The sequence below is a fragment of the Achroia grisella genome, unplaced genomic scaffold (genome assembly GCF_030625045.1).
Source record: "Achroia grisella isolate CSIRO2021 unplaced genomic scaffold, CSIRO_AGI_Agris_v1 utg2671, whole genome shotgun sequence".
Taxonomy (NCBI): domain Eukaryota; kingdom Metazoa; phylum Arthropoda; class Insecta; order Lepidoptera; family Pyralidae; genus Achroia; species Achroia grisella.
Window position 1 is genome coordinate 1,422,418 of NW_026712758.1, and position 23,232 is coordinate 1,445,649.

Here is a 23,232-nt window from a genome sequence, read left to right on the forward strand (position 1 = left end):
ATTAAAACGACCACCCACGCCCACCTTCATTAAAGCGGATTACTGGCCGAAGGGTGTTGTGTATCGGCGCTGCCGTTGCAGATTACCGTCGTCAGTGCCGTGACCACAAAGACAATTTTATTAGTGGTATAATATTAATTCTTATGTATCTTAGTTTAGTCTTAGGTATTCATAATATGGGTCATTAGTAACCTAATTACCAAATAAAAAAAGCCTAGCAACAATTAAGACAATTCAGAGGTAATGTTACGAAGAAAAATTACTATTTATTTGACAAGTCTATATTTTCAATTTAATAAGTTAATAAATATTTAAGTACATTTTATACGACGAAAGCCTCAAGTACTAGCATACAGAGAGCTGCAATGGCCGCTACAACAGGCAGAGTCACCACCCACGCGAAAATGATGTTACTGTAAAGAAAACATTCAAAAATCATATCAGAGAATTGTACAGTAAAATTAAATTATAACAATCTAAGATTATAATTTATATAATCTTAGATTGTTATAATTTAATTTTACTGTAATATATTTTCGCAATTTATGCGGAACCAGTTCAAACTTAGTTATATTCTGTATCATCGACATCACGCTGTAATTGGAATACTTAGTACATAAGTTTAACATGAAGTTCGAAATGTAAGTGTATAGACACTTGAGTGTATTTTTAAGTACCACCTGTGTGTGCAAATGCGTGTGTAAAAAAACTATACAATTTTATATTTAGGCGACGTCTGGAATTACAGTCGCGAAATTATATTTTAAATAATTATAGAAGAAATAAAAAAATATGAGCACCGAAACAAACTCCAATCGACGGCTTTCTCCGAAAAGTACCCGACGCAGACCACAGAGCCGACTTTGCAATGCGTAGTAGATACTGGCAACCCGGCTTTACTCGCTACCAACACCGTCAATGCAGCACCCAGCTCGATTGTGAATCCGCTAAAGAAAAGTTAAGAAAACAGTTATAAACACAATTTAATTCCTATAACAGTTTGATTTGTTAATATTCTGGACTTTATGGTTAATATCTATTTTGAAATAATGCTAATTTCATCAAGCTTGGAACATCACCCTCAAAAGGGGTGAGTGGGTTGATATATTCAACCAATCAGCCCTAAATCGCAAATGTTATACCTTTAATTTCTTGAAAAAAAAAACTTATATACACATGCGTATATATTGCTAATTATATATACAGCTTACAGTTAGCAATAAAGATTTATTATACTTCTAAGAATATTATACAATGTGTGAGAGATTATAAATGTGTGTATTTGTGTGCATAAGCAGTCCTACATTTGTTTATAAATAAATAGCGATCAAATATCCCGCTAAAATTTAGTCAAGATTAGTTCCACGATAAATAAATTTCTAACAGATAGAACTTTACATTATACACACAAATTATCTTTGGGTTCTGAGCATATTCTGTAAAAAATCGTCTGCCTCAGTATCACTTATATTAGCCTCCGAGCCTTGCTTTTTAAACTGGCGTACCGATTGTGGGTTGAGATTAGGCAGTGAAATTACATGATACGATGCATCTGGAATGGCAACGCATGGGTGGTATCACAAATGTCACATGATAACGTGATTTACGTGATTAGTTTGTATAACCGTAATCCGTTCATACATACATGTGACGATTACTGTTTACTAAGAGGTGTTTACACATAAACAGAAACAATTAACTCACGTATCAGGCGTAATGCTAGTAAGATCCTCGCCTACGGTGCGTATGACGCGACGACCCCACAACCACAGACCCAGTGCAATCCCGATGCCCCCAAACACCAGAATGGCAAGAGGCGTCTCAGCTTTGGCGTGTGCTCCACCCTCCGAATACAGTAACCACAAAGCTACCAGGGGGCCTATTGCATTACTAAAGATAAAAAAACAATTATTATTATTAATAAAGTATTTGTTTTATTAAATAAAAAGCCTCGGTGGTCTCGATTCCTCGCACGGTACAAACATATGATTGTTTGTATCGGTCTGGGTGTTTTCTATGTACAATATGTATTTAATTAAAAAAAATGCATGTATATATATCCTTGTTATCCCCATAACACCAGCGTGTTATGGGGACTTAGCTTGGAACTAAATGGCGTTGTGTGAATATGTAATAATATGTTCAGAATGCAGGCAAAGCTATCAGAGGCATTTGTGAACTGTTGATATCATCGTGAATGCAATACATGGCATACTTACATTACGCTGTAACGCTACGTATATTTGAATCCAACATCGCAGTAGACGAATCTACGGCGTCTCTCAGATTAATTTTGGTTTGTTATTGGTGTTTCTATCACCGGAGAGAAATATAACTTGACACAATTTTTTTGGCGGCGGTCAGATTCAAATTCACGACCGTTTAGTCCTTTAATTATCATTTACCCAATTAAGTGCCGATTTGTCGGCACTTTCGCAAATTTAAATCTATACTTTTTGTGTTTATAATTATTTTTAATTAAAAAATACCATCATAAATAAATTACGACATCAAAATAAGTATCGATTGATCAAATCATGAAATATAGTTTGACTACTCTAGTATATAAAGCAAGATCCTGATACAATAGAGATTAAAAATTCACATGGAAATCAAGTAGTTTAGTTAAGTCTTGCAAAGTTCGTAAAGACATCTAACAAATAAAAGATCGTTACCTAACATCGTTACCGCCGTGTGCAAAAGCACCAAATGTGGCAGTAAGTACTTGTAGAAAAGAAAACAGCCGCAACGTTTCGGGAGGAGGGGCAGGCGGTGCCGGTTGTGGAGGAGTCATGGGTCGAAGTAATGGCGCCGCGCTGGAGTTCGGCGTTATAGCGGGCAGCTGAGTATTCCTACCTTCGCATTCTATACTCCATGCGCTAGCTGCTGGGCCCTGAAACATATAAAAAAAATAACAAAGAATCCGATTGATGGAAGATAACTGACTGTTACAGAAAAGAACGGGACAACGTACCCACATCATATTATGTATTAAAATAAGTTGTATTCAATTTTACACCATAAGCCATCCTTGAACAGAAACAGATTAAACGCCAGATGGCGGCAGAAATTTTGACTTTCTTATGAAGTGTTTTTCTCGTAATTTATAAATAAAATATATATATGAATACTGTGTAACCATAGGAATATGCATCAACATGATAAAATCATCGCCATGTTCATAAAGCTTGTGACGACTCGTCAAGGTCACTAAACAAATTAGTGAAATATACATAGATAGATTCACGTACTAATTGCACCACTACTATTATTTTATTGTTTTTAGGTTTGTTTATGTGTAAGTTCTTAAATATACACACTGATTTAGTACCAGCTATAGGTATACCTTTTATAATAAAATGTTTGATAATAAGTTCATAGGTAAAATAAATAACAATATCATAAATACACGTAAAATAAATAATTGTTGTTCAATTTTATCATTATTTAAAACACTATTATGAAATACATAAGCTGTTTTCTCCATAGATACACGTAGAACGTATTAGTTTAAGTAGTAGGTATACAATTTCTATTTGTATAAAAAATTCAATTAAGTTGAATAACGTCATACCTTATCTTGTCTAGGAGGTGGTGTCTCAAATTCCACTGTGGACGGTTGTATTCTAGCAGCTGCCAATTTATCGAACTCCCCACGGGCTATCGTGTCGCAGGAATCGCCTAAGAAACCATTCCTTGAGTCGTAACTCTCCCCCATGCCAGCCAATTGAGCAGAATCTAAGCTCTTACAACAACTTAATGTCTCATCTATATACTTTAATGTATTAATTTGTGGGTCAGCATCTATCAACTGCAAACGTGATTTGTTTGGAGGGCTTAGACTACGCGAGAGTATGCTGCAATCATCCATAGTGGCTAATAGTGCGCGGTTCCTGGCGTTCATCTCCCTAACACCTATAGACGCTTTGTCAGCATCACTTAGAGTTACCATTTCGGCGCTTTCTTCTATTGCTTCTAGAATTTTCCCATCTTCAGATAAAAGTGAAGTAGGTCGTTGCGGCACACTGTTCTTGTTTGTGTGCGTCGGTGTGTTTGCGGGTGTAGTTTCTAAAAAAATAAAATATATATGAATACCTATTTAACATGGAACATCGAGTTGTTCAATTGACAAGTCGCTGAAAAATATTTCTGTTAGTGAATCTATAATATCTATCTTATTTTAACCAGTCTGTATCTAGCAATCTAAATACAAATGTATAGAAACGGATCGGAAGCGGACTAGACGCTGGTAATGTAATTAATCGATTGTTGACCATGCCTTATTTTTCCAAGAGTGAGGGCTACAGGATCAGCGCAATACGTAAAAGATTATGTTGCTGGATGGAGTTCGATGTATGGTAAAAGAGACCAACGTTGTGTCTTGTATATAATTATATTACCATTAGATAGTCCTAATGTAAAGTTGACCGTTGGTGCAATAAGTTTTTGGCGATAATGTGGCACGAGGAAAAGGCGAACAGCTCCAGCCACTAAGGCTCCCAATGCTAAAGAACCGACTAATGCGATCCAAAGAGGGATTTTATCCATCGCCAACACTGTAAATAAGACATACTTTCTGTTGCAATATTGAAATTAGGTAAATTATTCAAGCATGATCATCATCAACATTAAAATTTCATGTTCACTTTAATAGTCGTAAGCAACCTGTATATATTGATATGATTATTATTGTTATTAAACTCTAAAATAATCAATATAGGTATAGTTGTAACAATGTCTACATACATACCTCGAAAAGCTAACGACGACGCACACACATACATACACACACACACACACACTCACACAAAATATACCGCAGATATGTTGTAGGTATTTAACTTTTTCCACTAGTTCAAAGTCGTTTCTGACAAAACGAATAATTCTCAAACGAAACGAAAAATCCGTCATACTCGTGAACGAGTGCTGCTTGTAGGGACTGGTCTGCTAGTATCACGACTGATTGAATCTATTTGACCCAAATAAATTAGTGCTGGTTGTTAGTTTATAATCACACGTTTCGACTTGTAAATGTAAACTTACAAGGATTATTTAAAAGAGCAACACACAAGTTTCTTGCTCGTTCTTCTTTTGATGAGACAGCTTTCCGAATGAGCGGTAGATAAAAAAAATTGTTATGACTATTCAAAAGTGGGTAAATTAAGTTTATTTGAATAAATGATATTCTATTCTATTCTATTCTCAATTGAAAGGTCTACGGGACCTAGACCTAGGTACATATTCTTCATTATAAAACAGTGAATAGAGGACTGAACTAAGAAATTTTCCACATTTAAAAAGTTAATAATATAACTTACATTTAGGACCATCGTGAACAACACTAAGCACGTTCACTGCTATAGTGGCACCGTAAAAGAATGGTAGGGCACGCAAGCCCGACACAAGCGGCTGGGTGGAACGAAGAATGAACCGGCGCACCAACCAGTATATCATAGCAGAAGCCGTCCCACTTAACACTGGCGAGATGAACCATGATAGCACTGAAAACGATAATAGTCTAAGATATGACTCCTTATTTAAAAAATAATAAATAAATCTGTTGACTCATTTTGATACAGATAATTCCAATTTACCAATGATCTTGTAAAGAAATTTCGAGAATAATAATAAAATGACAGCAGATATACGTTTTATTATTGGTTACGAGCTTATATGTACGTTCCCATCAAATTATTAAATTAACCACTCTAATTGAGATCTGTATCAAGTAGAAAAGTAAGGTCTGTTTTATCAAAATGACCATTATAACTTTTAGATTTTGAAGTACAGAACCTACTGAACCTATTAGAATAAATAATACTTCGTTTTAAAAATTTAACAAAAATACTCACTACTCACACACAAACAATTAGTTTGTATAGACATAAAAGGACTCATGTATAGATGAGAAGAAATAAAACTAGATACTAACCAATAGCACCAAGAGTCGACCAGCGCACGCCGACTGGTCCTTTGGCAGTGAGAGTAAATCCAACAGTGGCTCCGACTACGGAGTGCGTGCCCGATACAGGGAGCCGTAATGCTGTCGCAATGATGAGCCACGTGGCTCCAGCAATCAGAGCTGCCAAGCAACCAGCTGCCAGCAACTTCTCCCCTCCGGCGGCATACAATGACACGTCCAATATACCCTTACGCATTGTGTCCGACACTTTGTAACCTATAAATATACATACATATATTGATGCAATTCTTCATCCGCATCGATATTATACAGGTATAATAAAATCTTCAATGCTAATAAAACTTTAAGTTATTTAGAAAAATAAGAAAATAAAAGTAGGTAGGTACCTACACTGTAGGTACTAGTATAATATATATAATACCCAAAAGAAAAGGTGCCTCAGGCCCAATAAAGTTTTAGTAAGATTATTATATTAATTAAAATAATAATAATATTTCATATCTCTACAAAAATATTAAAATATATATAAACTTGAAGTAACTTTTAAATTTTCTGAATTCTATTCTGAACCTTTTTAACCTAACGACCTTTAACCTTTAAACTTCTTACATATAAAAAAACATAACAGTATACTTACAAATAATATATCTATTATTGCGCGTTGACATTAATTTAAAAAAAAACACTCACCGATTAGAACAGCTCCAGCGATCTCAAATATGGTAGCCAATATACACGCCTGCGTGAGCGTCAGAACCTTTGACCCGACGCTGGTGCCGAAAGAGTTGGCGACATCATTGGCACCTATTCCAAATGCCAATACAAAAGCCACCACGAACCCACAAACTACTAGCCATAACAATTCATCATTATATGGTTCCATTGGTAAATACATCGTCATACTTAATGTTTCTGAAGTTTTACTTCTATAAGAATTTACTTTAGCACCTATGCAGATTGTTTCTAAATATATTAAGTGAAATAAAATTTAACACGAACCCTAGATTAAGTAAACCTGGCCATAACAATGCTCCCTATTCCCAATATCAAACAGTCAAATATCTCATCCTTGCATATAAAAATAATTATGGAGAACAGTAGACAAATATCTAAAGATCTATAATAAATCTATTCCAAAAGAAATTGTTTGTTATTTAATATATTAATAATATAATAATTCCAGATATAATTACTGGACGTCACAACGGCCGATTTTTACATAGTCTTTCGGGAGGATAATGTGGTCTAGACAACTTTGGCTTCATCATTTCTGAAAAAAAAATGTGTATTATATAGTTATCAGTATCTACTCCCGTTTTAGTATAAAATATAACATAGAAAGTACTTATAGTAGTTATGTTATAAAAAATACTGACAATAGTAGTCATGCCTGTTAGAGTTACCACATGGTCTCCTCGAATATATCGATCGGTCGATTCCGTGAAGACGCGCTTCCAGAGATTGCACATTTTTGATAAATTTACTGCTAAAGAGACCACTATTATAAAAACAAAATTTCCTATCTCAATAAGTGATTTCTAAATCTTTCACCATATCCGACATTGCTTGCGTCACTTTATTTTCTAATTTAGTCAGCTCCATTGATTATTTTTAAATCTACTAAGAAAGCACTTGCAATAACGACGTCGCACTAAAATATATACGAATTATAGACCAAATTTAATAGAAATATATATACGGTTAGGACATCACTTACTTCAAAAATATATAGGATTTTATGTTCCTAATATAAGGATCTAAAGCACAGGGTATGTGTCTCCTTAGGCTTCTCAGCTGTACACTGAAGTTGATGAGGGTCACGCAAATTCCCGGCTCAAATACTGAAGGGCATGCGCATTACTCGCCTCGCTCCTCAAACCCCCTTATTGTGTTGAAGAGTACAATAATAATGTTTGTTCGTTAGTAAAAGAACCCCAATAATTCGTTAAAACCGGCTTCAGGGAATTACATAAGACTTTATGTATGATATACGTGTACATGTAAATATCTTCTATAAAAGCTCCTTTTATAAATGTAACTTATTTAATTTATTGTTTGTTTTTCACGGCCATAATCTTGGTTTTAGATAAAATATATAGCTTCATAGTATCGATATAGCACACATAGACGAAATTTGTCTCGGCTACTTATTTTATAGCTGTTTATTATTATAAAGGTGAAAGCTTGATTGTAAGGAAGAATGAATGGATGCCTATTACTTTTACAGAGTTTTACAAATTAAAATTACCATATGGATTTGTATGAAATTTTGTACAGAGATAGATTAGTACCTACATAGGTATTTTTATCGGAATTCACGTGATCAGCACCACATCATAACTACAGCTAGTACTTTCTTCATAATAATTCAATATTGCGTACAGAAAACATACAAATAAAAACCGTTTGTTACTAACAAATACAAAACGACGGCCTGGCGGTCGTTTCGTTAAATTGTTTGTATGTTATCGGTCTGGGTACTCTATGTATATTTTATTAATCGACGATAATGGTATAGTTCACCCTCGTGCGAGATACCAGTGGAGGATGATAGGATACCAGTGGAGGATTAGGTCAGTTTGCACATTGTGTTAACTTCACCAGGAATTAGTCACAATGTTTTCCAAGGGATACCGCGTGGAGGTCAACCTGACTTATAATTGTACATTGCTAGCAATGTACCTAATCATCAGTCCACATTACTAACAATTTCCTTCCCGCCTCTATGTAATATTATGTTTGTATTTACAAAAAATATCTGGTAACCATAACGCAAATTCTGCTTAGCTGAGATTGAAGAGGAGACGCTACATTATTCTGATATAATTATTTCAATCTATATTTTAACTTTGATAAAATCCTGATGAGGACCCGCCCGTCCCGGGTGAGACAAGTGGATACTGTGAGACTCCTACTCCTCAAAAACTCTAATATATCACCCGTCCAGCGCCAAATGTTGGATTCGCGGAATTGAAACTATAGTTCATTGCGACTCCGACAGCGGTGGTCCACTCAAGCACCCACGTAGTGAGAACCCACTAGTTCCCATTTTTCCGCTGCTCGGTAGTGTTCTAGGGGCGTTAATCGGCTGTTCCCTCCTGATTCTCACTCCTGTGGCCTGGAGCTTGTGAGGAGGACGGTCTTCCTCCCTTCCTCTTTGGTGAGGTGCACATCTTGCTCCCTTTCCAGTGATCGACCAGATGGGGCAGTTACGCGCAAATTGCGTAATTTGGGGCAACAGCGTACTCAGCTACTTTGTTCCGGATTTCTCCCCAACGATAATAGAGACCGCTACGGTCTTTCTTTCGTGTGCACTGAGCTCTGAGATGCCCGTTGTGCTTTTTGTTGACATTACTGGGCCGCGGTTCCAATATGACCCCAGACTATAAGTGCTGCTTTTGCGGATTTCACCCACCTAAATATCCCCCTGCTGCTTTTTCCATCCCGCGCAACCGCAGCGGTACCCTCTGAAGTTTTTGGTGTGTCTGGAAACTTTGGCCACGTCCTCCAGTATTAAGGCCCAGAATTTGTCGCTTTGAGCGTTAACGTTCTCATCGCTAGGTGTGTTGGAGACTTCAAGAGTACGGTCATCGTTAGGGGTCGGAGATCGATCATATCTTTTGCCTCGCAAAGGATATTCGCGTATGTCACGTCCCATTTCCGTTGCCTTACGGATGGTTAATATTACGACCGCGGAGTGGTCCGGACCGTAATGTGGACGGGAGCGGCGGGGACGCCTTCTTCTTGGGAGGCACAAAGCCATTTCCTTGACTCTTCTGTGGTAGTGGTCGTCTCTTTAAGCCTCAGGGACCGTGATCATTTTACCCCAGACAATATCGTTGCCCATAAGAAACCGGCGGCCGATTGCGAGACTGGAGTAGGTAACTTCCTGCGGTGCCCTTTTAGGCATCTTCTTTCTCTGCCCCTTGGAAGCTTTCTGGCTGTAGAAAAACAATAATTTAAAATTAAACTCGAATACTGTTTAATGCATTTTTTTATGGCTTGTCCCTTAGCCTCGGCTTAATCCGAAATTTTTTTTTCTCCTCCATCTTTGGCTTTGCCTTCGCATTTAGCCAATAACAAAGTTAGGGAAATATACACAGAAATTTACGGAATAGAACGGAATTTTGTAGGATAAAGGATTGGTCAGGTTTATGATGTTTACAATGTATATATATTATAGATATATGGATATATTTACAATTTTAAATTATTATATGTAATAAATGTGGCTAATATTTTATATACATTGGTATCGCTATTATGTAACAAACAATTAATAGATGTAGGAAGTGGGACACGGATCAGAAGGAGTTGGGAAATGAATTCAGAGCGATCATATAGAGGGCAGGAGAAGAACACGTGATTAACATAACAAAATTTACTTGCCTGCAGAAAATTGACAATAGACTGATTGAGCTAATGTCAATCAGTCATTCATTATGATTATTAATTTTGTCATTCTATCCTTCCATTCAATTTCAACATTATTTCAATATAAATAATTTAAAAAAAATCATTTGTATTTGTTATTCTTTATAAAAAATCCAAAATAATTTTCAAAATAATTTATTTAAATATATACGTAAGACAATGTTATAGCCTATAATTGAATTATTAACATGTTCTTTACAAAAGTTTGGTGTGCTGCGGAGTTGACGAATAGTTGGTAAGAGTAACATACTATATTTTATGTATATATTTTAAAGCATACAAAAACTGCATACTTAGTAATTAAAAATTGCGGTTTTTTTGTAGACTGCTATTCTTAACTTAATTGTTCAAGAAATAAGTACCTGCTTATTATAGAACTGTTACACAACTAAAAATAGTAATACCCAAAAATTTATAAAAAAGGGACTTGTCCACAAATAATTTCCAATTATAACAGTTACATTATCACGTTGTTGCCGACGAGCCACTTATTGTCTTCTGTGGTATACAAATTTACACATTAAAACATTAATCCTTAGTGGTTAAGCGTTATTAAGAAAACCTATATACAAGATTTTATGTCTTCTGCAATCATTAGTACGTGCATTAATAGATCAGTTAGACAGAGAGATAAATGTATGATGCTGTACCCATAATAAATAAATTTCGTTTTAGTAAATCATTACTTCTACAACAGAGCCATAGACCTAATTATGCTTGTCTACAACTTCGCAACTCATTCCACAAATCGCGCCGGGGTGTCCGTGGGCAGCGTTTAGAACCTGACCCCCTTGCCCAACTGCACATTGAGTCTGGGCCATTGAATGCCAAAGGGTTATTAAAACCTTTTCTGTTCACAATTGGAGTAAGATTTTTTTAATTTCTCAATATTACTACTTTATTGTGTTTAAGGATTGTCACTCAACTTTATAAAACCTCTTGAATATATAATTTTAATTTATATCTAAATATCTTAATTATCCATTATTGAAGATTATGTTCACGAATGTTGATTGCATTTTGGTGAACATAGTGTTGTAGTCACGTCAGGCTAATATTGATTATCTCTGTACAATAATAGTTAGCATCTACCAGAAGGTACTACTAATAAATATATTTTATTTATTTTAGATATCAACAGTGAGTGTTGTGGGGTGTGTAATCTGGGAATATGAAACTCTACGAGCTCATACATCATCTCTACTCCGCAGGCCTAGCGCCTGGTTAAATGCACAGCAAAAGAAAATAGCACAGTTTGTAAGAGATTACTAATAAATCAGTATATCCTCATAATCACATTAGATTCTAAACTTGCTTGTAGTGTTCTAGACATTTACCAAGGTACACTTAGTAAAAAGTCAGCTGCATGAGTATCTCAGTCTCTTATTTCAACTGCCAAGCACCTTACTTTGTAAGCTGTGATACAGTTGAATGGTGATTATAAGGAAGTTAAATTGCAGCCAGTGCTGGCATAAATTAGTCCCCTGGAAAGGCATCACATGTCTGTTATCATGGGAGCCACATGATAAAGTAATGTCCATGGTGCTGATCATACATATAGGCGATGGTTACCACTTGTCCACTGTACACTGGTCTGTCAGCTTGTTTGCCATTCTAATTATATCACTAAACTTCTTTTTGTGCATAAGAGTTTACTAGAATAAATGTGTTCTATAATTATATATCTATAATGCTTTGTATAAAAATATTATAACACTACTAAAACTCTTCCAGAAATCTGAGCCAGGACCAGTAAGAAAATGGTGGAATTCATTAAAAGACAATGAAAAGGTCTTTTATCCTATTCTTGCTGCAAATTTGTTGGTGTTTGGTGCATGGCGTCTTAGAGCACTACAACCTTATATGGTCAAGTACTTCTGTTCAAACCCTGCAGGAAGTGAGTAAATTGATTATAATTTTAAATTGCAAAACAAAAAAATCCATCAGTAATGGAGTATGACAATATTATTTCACTAAAAATTTATTTATTCTATGGTATCAGCTTGAGATTTGATTAGCCTCTAGATTAAAAATGTACATATACAAGTTATGAATTTAAAAATTATATTAAATTATCTTGTAATATCATGAGATAGACATCTCTATATCTATACTGCTCGCAGTGCAATGACAGACCATTATAAAAAAATATCTATCTTGTTATTATTTTCAGGTTCAAAATGTTTGCCTATGGTTCTGTCAACATTCAGCCACTATTCAGCCTTGCATCTGGCGGCAAATATGTATGTCCTCTATAGTTTTATGCCAGGTAAGGATAAGAAGAAACATGTTTTATAACTGTAAATCTGCAGCAGCAAAATCTAACTTATTATCTTATATCTAACACTATATTACATAGGGCTGTACTATTTTATTAGTTTTGTTCCCATGGAAGCAGTATTAAAGTTTATTTCATTTTACTTTTTTCGTCAGATGTGATATATGGCTTTATAATTTTCCACAGCTGCTGTTGCATCATTAGGCAAGGAGCAATTTGTAGCCATGTACATGAGTGCAGGTGTAATTAGTAGCTTCTCTAGTTTCCTCTACAAAGTGGTTTTGAATCAGCCTGGTCTTAGTCTTGGTGCGGTAAGTAGTACTTTTTATATTACTTGAATAGCAGGGTAGTGGACAGCGGACTGTTTTCTTTTACGCTTTTTACTGAAGGTAGCTGTTTCTCTCGTATATGTCATTGTGTAACCATATACTTCCTATAGTTATGTGCCTCTATTTATTCAAAACAATTTAAAATGTGTTTGTCATTAAATTGATTAGAACATTCAGTTAAGTAAGATTTCTACTTAATGTTATTTATTCCCTCTTTATTACATAATATATTGACTAGAACTTAAAGTTTTAACTGTGATATCAAGACCATAATATGAATATTTTTACCTAACTGTGATCAATCAACCAAAAAAAAAATTAATTTAAATAACTGGGATCAAAGGATCCATAATTACATACAGTCACGGCAGGCAGACTCACATTGCGGTAGACAAAAACAATACTTAAAATTACACCAATGATTAATTTATTTCCATTACTATTCATAATATGATTTGATTGCAGCGATTTAGTTTTTTAATCAAAGCTACATAGTAAAATTATATTATTTTGCAGTCAGGTGCAATCATGGCAGTACTGTCATATGTATGCGTGCAGTATCCTGACACCAAGCTCAGTATAATATTCCTGCCTATGTATACATTTGCCGCTGGAACGGTAAATATTCCATCAATATATTGTTATTTGCAAGTTTTATGTAAATAAATCTATAAATATTAGATTAAAAATCGATAGATAATGATTCTAATATTTTGTCTTGTTTTTGATATTATATGATTCAATATCGTTGATATTGCAATATTGACGTTATAATGCATTCTCAAAGATTTATTTTACAGCTACTACTATTGATTACTTATATGTATATTTGTCAGTTTTATTTAAATTTAAACAATCTAGTTTGAATAAAATTTAAGCGAAACGTTTGAGATTTATTTTATGATTTCGATTTGATTGCCCGAGATATATAAATATATATTAATAATCATGTGCATAAAAGCATGTAATTCTACCTTGTTCTTACAGGCAATAAAAGCAATAATGAGTGTGGATCTAGCTGGAGTAGTGTTTGGATGGAAATTTTTCGACCATGCTGCACATCTCGGAGGTGCTTTATTTGGAATGTATGTATATTATATACTGTTTACTCGTAATTTTTTTATAGAATTAGGTATGGCGGGTATTACATAGTGTCCATAATATATAAAGCAATTATTTTTAAATATTACTGTAGGTATGTGTAAAAAGAATTTTGTAATAACGTGTGGAAAAATGAAAATGAATGCCGGTAAAATTTAAAGTAATATTATCAAGATTTGGTGAGTTGCAAATTTTCATATTTTGGGTTACTGCAGGAACCCAAATCATGAAGCTTAATTTAGTTAAAGGTATACGGCGTCGTTATACCCGTTTTAACTGTGGTATTGTTATAACTCGTCTAACTCGTAAATCAACTACTGATGCCGGTGTAGCTCTCATTAAATATATATTTGATTCTTGGGAGAGGTCACAGGATGCAGTCGGTGTATTTTGTGATCTTTCAAAAGCATTTGATTGCGTTGAACATGAAACACTTTTGCTCAAACTTGAACATTACGGTATTAGATATGAAGCACAAAGCATGATGAAATCCTATCTAAATAATAGAATGCAAGTTGTCGAAATAAATGGTGTAAAGTCTGAGGGAACTAGTATTAAAATGGGTGTTCCTCAGGGCTCTATTTTAGGTCCTTTCTTATTTTTAGTTTACATAAATGATCTTCCTTATATGGTAGAAAAGATAGCTGACATAGTTCTGTTTGCTGATGATACTTCATTAGTATTCAAAGTCAATCGACATATTGATGATTTGGACGAAGTAAACGGTGCTCTTTCTTATGTTTTAAAATGGTTTACGGCTAATAATATGTTACTAAATGCAAATCTAAAAACTAAATGTATCAAATTTACTCTCCCCAATGTAAGGCCGGTAGATTCAAAAATCACGTTGGACAATAAACCTATTAATTTTGTGGATGATACTGTATTTCTAGGTATCACATTAGATTCCAAGTTGCAATGGGGTGCTCATATTACTAAATTAGCGAGTCGACTTAGTTCTGCCGCTTATGCGGTAAGAAGAATTAGACAATTATTGGGAAGTTTCAGAAATGATACGTCGATACAGTAGTACATTTAGTTTATTTCTTTCTTCAAATTACACTCCACATAAATTGCGTCGCTGTACATTCACGACTCGTCGTCTCGGTCGCCTCGAACAAAAAGAGAGAGCAGCCCGCTCCTTCCTTGTTCCCGGCCTCTTTATCTCTATTACTATTGGTGGCGGCATAATCGTGACGCCACCAACTTCACGTGACTTACTATGGCTTTTAATGAATGAAATGTAAGTAACAAATTAGTCAACCGAGTGTTCTTTAGGTATTGAAGCTAACAGCTCGGCCATCCTGTTCGAAGCGAGTCCCTTCGCGCCAATACGACCAGGCATGGTTATGATCAGCATAAATTGAACAATTATGTAATGTTTATTATTTACAACAATAACGCTAGCATACTCAAAACGTCACTATACGAAAATTAATATAAACTGAAACATTTATAAGCAATTATATAATAGAATAACAAAGATATTATTTTTCTTAATAATAATAACAACATTTTATTTGCAAATATGGATAATCAATAAGGTGTTACAACAGTTTTGCTATATATTTCGTTTATATTATCTCATGAGGTGTGCCAATTTAATTGGTAAGTTCATACAACATTCAAAAGAACAACTATTTCCCTTTATTATATGGTAATGATAATCTTTATTAACAAATATAAATAATAATTTATTATATTTAGCCCTGACTTTCGAATTAGGTAAACCTGTGCCACAAAAGCCAGTATGTTGGAGGGGGAACCTCCAACACACTAGACACATTTTAAACATCTTAGTAAATCGTTAAATGTCTTTATATTTCTTTCTTTATATTGTCTTTATATTGATTTCTACAGATCTAACCATATAAAATACCTAATGTAAAACTAAAAATTATCAATGTAACAAATAAGAAATACAGACCCAATACAAATACCCCTGAACAGTCACAACAATTCGCTCGTCAAAAGAACGAGCAAGTAACCTGCGCTTTGCTTTTTCAAACAATTGCTCAGCATCAGATATTTATGATCTTGTGCGAATAAAAACTTTCAAATAGCAAGATTGTCATAATTAACATTTTAATTAGTTCGGTATACCTATTTTGTAGTTGTTTAACGTCAAATAACTGTCTCTTTAATATAGACATGAAAATTAGTTAACAGTTATCATGTAAATCGTCACATGTTTTCAAGATTCCTAAAATATGCTTAGTAATTGTAGTTTGTTTAAAATATACATAATAATAATAAAATATACAAAGATATAATTTTCTCATCCAATAGAGATATTATTTTTTTCAGTCCATCCGCAATTCCGTATACATAGATGTGTACCCATGGAAAGTCAACGATTTATTCAATCCATTGTCAAGGAATTACCGTAATACTAATAGATCATTAGTCGTCGGCACTAGGTTACGTTGATCTGCACACGATTGATAAATTGTAAGAGTTTGCGAAATTTTGTAGAAGATTAAATAACAAAACAAACTAGAACCTAATAAAGTAATAAACCTATAACATTTTTTTTTTATATATACATAGTTATATGAAGTGTCACTTATATTACGCAAAGTGGAGTCTATATACAAAAATGCATATATCAGACATTTGTGGGGTTCATGAACTTTAGAAATAATATATTAATGAAAGAGGTTAGAGCAATTTTAAAAGATACCAACATTCCATGGATACACCACCGTGAGGACACCTGGTCCATCGTGTGGCAGTGAGGGTTTCTCCGAGCAGTTAGAGACCCCTTTGCCGACGGATACGTCAACACCCTCAACCCTCGCGACTCTTTTTTTTGCCCAACCAAATCAGGTAGGAACCTGCCAATGCAAGTTTACACATTCCAGTATAGAACTCACTATGGTTCTATACAGGCCAAGATCTTTTGGAAGATCGTCGGGAGATTTCTGGTTTACTTCTCATTTTCACCATAACTATAGATTAACCGCATAGTCATATTTCGTTAATTCGATTATTAGTTCTTATTACATGTTTCACTCGTATTTGTTTTCCATAACACAGGGAGCTCTACCAGTATTATACGTTTAGTTTCTTGAATAAATAATTTAATTGTATTGAAAAGGGAATTATTTAATGAATTAGTTTTTCTACACTAATTGAAAAAGCATATTTATTAATTTTTAAACAAAAGTCTCAGAGAAAGATCATCTATAATATATCGAAAGTCGTCTGAAAATCCGCGAGATACAACTTAGTATTTATGTCATTTAAGATATTTATTCAAACTGAAGAATGTTTATGAATGGTAATTTCCTCAAAATTGGCAAAATAAAATTCCAGATTACTAATAGTACGAACAGTGGAAAATATTGCAAATATTTTTTTTTGTTCTACGGTAAAAGATAATGAATAGATTTCCATTTAAGGGATTATTTCTAACTTAAAAGGACTTAAAGGTATAGCAGAATATAAGCAGCGCGTAAAAGTTGCTTTACTTAAATAACTATTTAAGTGGTGAGACCTAGTAACTTAGATAATATTCCTATTACAGCTGATAGTTATGAGTAACTAGTCAATTTTAGTTTCGAGATATGACATTTGAATAAAAATATTTACGAAATCATACATTTAAGTCAGATTCAACAGATCGATATTACAATCGATTATTCATGTGCTTTGTTTAATTATTTCTGTAGTAACTTAGAATGTGATAATAATTCATTTAATGATTTAAACGAGATCCAAAAAAATATTGAAAACTAATGGTAACCATTGATATCACGACGACCTCTTTACCAACATTAAAACAATTTATTACAATTATAGGTGTACGGTATATGGTTTATAGAAATTATTTAAATAATCCCGTCTTTGTTTAAGAATGATCATATCATTATAAACCACATACATTACACGTCACTCAAGTTCAGTGTAACAGCTTAGGTATTACAAAACATTAATAGTCAATTTCCGGTTATTAACAGTTAACTGTAGGACAGTTTCGCTGCTAAAAGATTGTCCTCCCAATCCAATTATTAATTACAAGATATTATTCAGTAACGTCTTCGTAACATACATACTGCAAGCGCTAAACAAATGCTACAGTGGACTTGTCTTGTTCAATTTGGTTAACACCCAATTTGTCGTAAAACCGTAACAAATAGATTTGTTTTTGTGATATTAACATAGAATAGGTTATCTATCTACTACACCCTTTATACTATTAGTACATACACCCTTTAACCAGGGTTTGTATTAAAATATTGTAATTTATATTATAATATTACTTGTTAATGCATATGCAATGACTGAGTACCTGGTGATACGTAACTTTTAAATGACGAGCTGGATTTGATGCCGTGGTTTCTTTAGCTACGCCTTCCTTCGGTTCACTTCGCAGCGCTGCCCAACGGCGATGTACTTCGCCGATACAAAATAGGACCATGAGGCTACACGATTACTCCTTTACTAGGACCCTGGCCCTCTCACCTGGGCACTCCTGGGTAAAATCTAGGCCTCCCGCCTCGGCACTCCTGGGTCAACCCTGGCCCTCTCGCCTGGGCACTCCTGGGTACCCTGGCCCTTTCGCTTTGGTACTCCTGGGTCAACCCTGATCACCTGGACCCTGTCCCTGTCACCTGGGCTCTCCTGGGTCATTATCGTATCCACCAACTACCTCATCGATTTGCTCGGATTTTCCAATGGACAATTCGTCTCGTTCCATCACTGAAACTTAAAAGTTTAATCCATTATACACTGTTTCGCATACAATATACACATATATAACCACTTAAGTATGAACCAGTCTTCCTCTTCGTTTTAGCGGGTCTACTATGCAGTTAAACATTATTTATGAAAACTCATAAGGGTAGCAATAGCAAAAGTCTATACAATATACCAGTACACAATATAACGGTCCAATTGAATATACCATAAGTATGTTTAAAATATATATTGCATAGTAATACATCAATTTTGATACAAACTGTAATTATGTTTGAGGAATTATTTCGCAAGTCCATATTCAAAGTGTACCAGCACTAAGATTGGACGTTCGTTACTACGCCCAATGGATTGATGCATTTTTTTATTCGAAATATAAAACTATATAACAAAACTTCTATTGTCGCAGTTTACTCGCCGAATAGTCTAACACAAGACTTTCGAGCTATGTATATTCAAACTCTATTCAATGCATGATGATGCCCCAATAACGGTCGATCCGTCTAAATTCCATCACTAATAAAGAAGGTCGTAACGCTCCCAGTAGCAGTGATCAGACTTCCGCACTCAACATCAAACATGCTCACAATAGCAAAATTATACACAAAATAATATAGGCCTATTAAGTAATGAATCAACTGTTACGTTGACAAATCACGGTCTATTTCGTACACAAATATTTTCTATTGCCGTTTAGTGTGTCAATAATTTATTTATTTATTTGCACACAAAATAAAATTACTACCATTACAAGAATTTTCCAAAAGCCTTCAATTAGTATAATACTGGATTGTAGACCCATACCACAATATACCTAGAACTTACATTTAATACGGTAAATAACGTTAAATAATCAAATATACATGGAAAGTAAATAATATAGGAGTACTGCAACGCAATTAATAATTTTTGGTAGTTTATGTTGTCTTTTACATAAAAGGCTCAAATTGAAACATTCCACATATACATATATTGTAATCTGCAAATTGGCAATCCCAGATATATAAGTCTTTAATCAATGTCTGAACATTTTGAATTATATGTGTACCATACAATATTATAGCTCCATATCTGAATTATATTCAAGTACACTAGGTAGCGTCGCGTGAGTAGTAAATGCAAATAAACTTTATCGGAAGAATGCTGCCGAATATGTGTGGTAGATGTAGTAATGACGACAGTAAAACGATAACTGCACTTGACAATGTTGTCATATGGTCCCGAAAGTTTAGCTTGTTCTCGAAAAGCACGGCCAAATCATTTGAGAGGCAATGACTCGCAAGAATCCTATCTTTAAGGGCATAGACATATTCGAATTTATATATTTTTTTAAATGTTTTAACAAATTATATCACCTATGTTAACTGTATAAAATTACGAACACATCAATGAGAAAGTGAATTAAATATTAAGGAGGAATAACAATATGATAGTTAGGTTGATGGAATGAACGGTGTGTTAAAGCCAACGTTACAATCGTTATCCATTCTAATCGCGTTCAACAGGTACTTCTTATTATTTTTGTACCTTCAAATTTATAAACATAATTATTGCTTCTATTGATATTAACAAAATCCATTGTGCCCATTACAAGACATCGCAATATATATTTCATATATGTATATATTCAATTACCACAACCCGCATGATCGCGGGCGAACTACTTTCCAGGGAGTCCTGGTATCCTGTCGGAACCGGCCATCGCCGCATCTTAGACGTTATTATTATTTTATTTTTTTATTTATTTAATAACATATTACAATGTGTTAGCATTTGTATAGTTTTTACTACTAATAAATTTATCAACACTATAAAATTACTGTTCCAAAAGTAAAGAACGCAACCTGCCGTCATAAAGTTTCCCATTGTTTAAGAGTTCCCACCATCTTTAAGAGCTTCACAATATTAAAGGACGATTGTATAATGCTATAGGGTAGTCCATCTACGAGTATTTGCTGTATGTTTCTAGCGGTTTTCACCAATATCATTACTAAGAAAGCTCTTTTAAAAAAATATACTTTATTTTCAGACTGGTTCACTTGACCCAAAAGTATAAATTATGATTTAGAGTGCATAACTTTTTAGAATTGAGATTTACGGCACAACGCATGTGCATGCCATAGAATAGGTAAGATGCAAACGTAACCATCCCTGTACGTCCATAAACTGATACTATATCATGCAATCACAAATAGCCAAATAATGAATTTAAAAAATTAAATTATAAAAGTCATATTTGGAACGTCACGCATGGAACATTGATATTATTTCGTTTTGCTGTTATACATTTGTTTTTTCACTTCTCGAACATTCCGTGGCGTCCGTGTACAATAAATTCTAACCATTTCTTTTCTTATGGAGAAAGAAAATATAAATGTTACTTGCATTTGTAGGCGTGGCAAGAATCCAATATAGATCTTGTTGATCCCAATTCTGAAACTATTGGGAAGTTTCAGAAATGATACGTCGATACAGTAGTACATTTAGTTTATTCCATTCTTCAAATTACACTCCACATAAATTGCGTCGCTGTACATTCACGACTGGTCGTCTCGGTCGCCTCGAACAAAGAGAGCAGCCCGCTCCTTCCTTGTTCCCGGCCTCTTTATCTCTATTACTATTGGTGGCGGCATAATCGTGACGCCACCAACTTCACGTGACTTACTATGGCTTTTAATGAATGAAATGTAAGTAACAAATTAGTCAACCGAGTGTTCTTTAGGTATTGAAGCTAACACAATTAACAGACGTGGCAACGGCTAAACTTGTGTACTTTAGCTATTTCCATAGCATTATGTCGTATGGTATTTTGTTATGGGGCAAAGCAGCTGATATAAATACAATATTTATTTTACAAAAGAGGGCCATTCGCTCCATTTATAGCATGGGTTCCAGGGAGTCTTTGCGAGAGTGCTTTAAGGAATCAAATATCCTCACCGTTGCTTGTCAATATATTTATGAAAATATCATGTATGCCAGGAAGAATATAGACAGTTTCAAAAGAGTTAGTGATTGCACTAATAAAAGCTTACGTAACAATAACAAACTGATTTTACCTAAATGTCGTTTGGCTAAAGTTAGTAATTCGTTTTATGGCAATTGCGTAAGGTTTTACAATAAAATATCAGAGTCTGTTATAAATCTGCCAGAAAAAAGATTTAAATGTCAAATAAAACACTTCCTTTGCAAAAAAGCTTACTATAAAATTGAAGAATTCGTTAACGATAATAATGTTTTTGTAGAAAAATTTTAAATACATAGCACTGATAATATTATCTGATTACACTAATAATGAGTGCGTAGCGATTTCTATGTTGATTGTCGCATGCCTCTTACTTGTTACACTGTAATTATTTATATAAAAAAAAAACATCTATTAAAAAGAGCAACACACAAGTTTCTTGCTCATTCTTCTTGTGATGAATCTGCATTCCGAATGAGTGGTAGAATCAAAATATGACTATTCAAAAGTGCTTGTAATGAGTTTATTTGAATAAAGATTATTTCTATTTCTATTTCTATTTCTAATAAGTTTTAAGAATAGTACAAAATATACATGGCAGCAAATATTAAACATTGACAAAATGCCATAAGGTGGTTTACAGTATTTTTTATGGATGATAATGATGATGAATGATGCACTTGACTGCTCTAACGGTTTACCTGGGTTACCACATCCCCACTGTAGCCCGGTGGGGATGATAAAATGAACATGAATTCAGGTCCAGGTTAGCCCATTTTGACAAATGGCAATTTACCACGATGGTTTCCAGGGGTACCGCGTGGGCGTCATTCTACCGTAGTGCATTGGTAGCAATGGATTATTACTACACCTTATTTACAATCAGGATACTACATGTATGCTTTTTAATTTTGTTACCAGCGCTTGGTGCGAGTGGGGCGGCACACACATTTGGGCAAATAGAGACAAATTTGTTCAGTATTATCACGCTCTACGGAAAAATGACACGAGCAGGTAGTACCTAACATGACGGAGTGAACACTACGCCAGACGGTTAATATAATGTAACTACAAATATTAAATTGTTGGTAACGTTTCATTTCTTGTTTTATTACAAAACTAGCTGTACCCGCGACTTCGTCCGCGTAAAATAGTGAACTTGACTAAATAATGAAAAAAATATTTAATGATCTAACCCAATAAAAGTCTAATGAAAAAGTTTCATCATTTCATCTTCAAAAATGATACTTCCATACATAACTAACATACATAACTCTTTCAACCCCTTATAACTTCTTTTCTTAATATATATTTAATAAATAGGCTAAAAATTAAACTTCAAGCTTCTAGCTTTAAAAACAACAATATTTGCATGGAAACATTTGACTCTCTTTTAAATTCCTTACAACCCATTTTTCTTTATTTATATTTAATCAACAGCCTAAAAATCAGTTTCAGCCTTTGGAAATGGCGATATATCCATACAACCTCGCACCTTTCAATC

General features: G+C 34.2%; 2 protein-coding genes across 2 annotated transcripts; one reads left to right on the plus strand and one right to left on the minus strand.

The window, feature by feature from the left end:
• Positions 1-271: 271 nt before the first annotated feature.
• LOC131842915 (sodium-dependent phosphate transporter 1-B-like) lies at positions 272-7,719 on the minus strand. Its single transcript, XM_059191489.1, has 10 exons — positions 7,641-7,719; positions 6,614-7,193; positions 5,933-6,178; positions 5,319-5,501; positions 4,401-4,556; positions 3,575-4,068; positions 2,676-2,893; positions 1,705-1,890; positions 801-947; positions 272-413 (listed from the first exon to the last, which is right to left on the minus strand). Exons 2-10 carry the CDS (start codon positions 6,822-6,824, stop codon positions 323-325), a joined length of 1,932 nt encoding a protein of 643 aa, XP_059047472.1. The 5' UTR covers positions 6,825-7,193; positions 7,641-7,719; the 3' UTR covers positions 272-322.
• A 2,699-nt stretch (positions 7,720-10,418) lies between these two features.
• On the plus strand, positions 10,419-22,810 carry LOC131842940 (presenilin-associated rhomboid-like protein, mitochondrial). Its single transcript, XM_059191513.1, has 9 exons — positions 10,419-10,592; positions 11,033-11,222; positions 11,489-11,614; positions 12,092-12,254; positions 12,531-12,626; positions 12,822-12,946; positions 13,481-13,582; positions 13,952-14,049; positions 22,650-22,810. Exons 1-9 carry the CDS (start codon positions 10,546-10,548, stop codon positions 22,744-22,746), a joined length of 1,044 nt encoding a protein of 347 aa, XP_059047496.1. The 5' UTR covers positions 10,419-10,545; the 3' UTR covers positions 22,747-22,810.
• The last annotated feature ends 422 nt before the right edge of the window (positions 22,811-23,232 follow it).

Coding starts and splice junctions, on each gene's coding strand:
- LOC131842915 (XM_059191489.1), bottom strand. CDS start 6,824: ATGACGATGTATTTACCAATGGAACCATATAATGATGAATTGTTATGG. Junction 4,069..4,400: donor TACATTAGGACTATCTAATG/GTAATATAATTA, acceptor TTATTTTTTTAG/AAACTACACCCGCAAACACA. Junction 2,894..3,574: donor CACCTCCTAGACAAGATAAG/GTATGACGTTAT, acceptor TATATGTTTCAG/GGCCCAGCAGCTAGCGCATG.
- LOC131842940 (XM_059191513.1), top strand. CDS start 10,546: ATGTTCTTTACAAAAGTTTGGTGTGCTGCGGAGTTGACGAATAGTTG. Junction 12,255..12,530: donor CTGTTCAAACCCTGCAGGAA/GTGAGTAAATTG, acceptor TATTATTTTCAG/GTTCAAAATGTTTGCCTATG. Junction 12,947..13,480: donor CTGGTCTTAGTCTTGGTGCG/GTAAGTAGTACT, acceptor ATTATTTTGCAG/TCAGGTGCAATCATGGCAGT.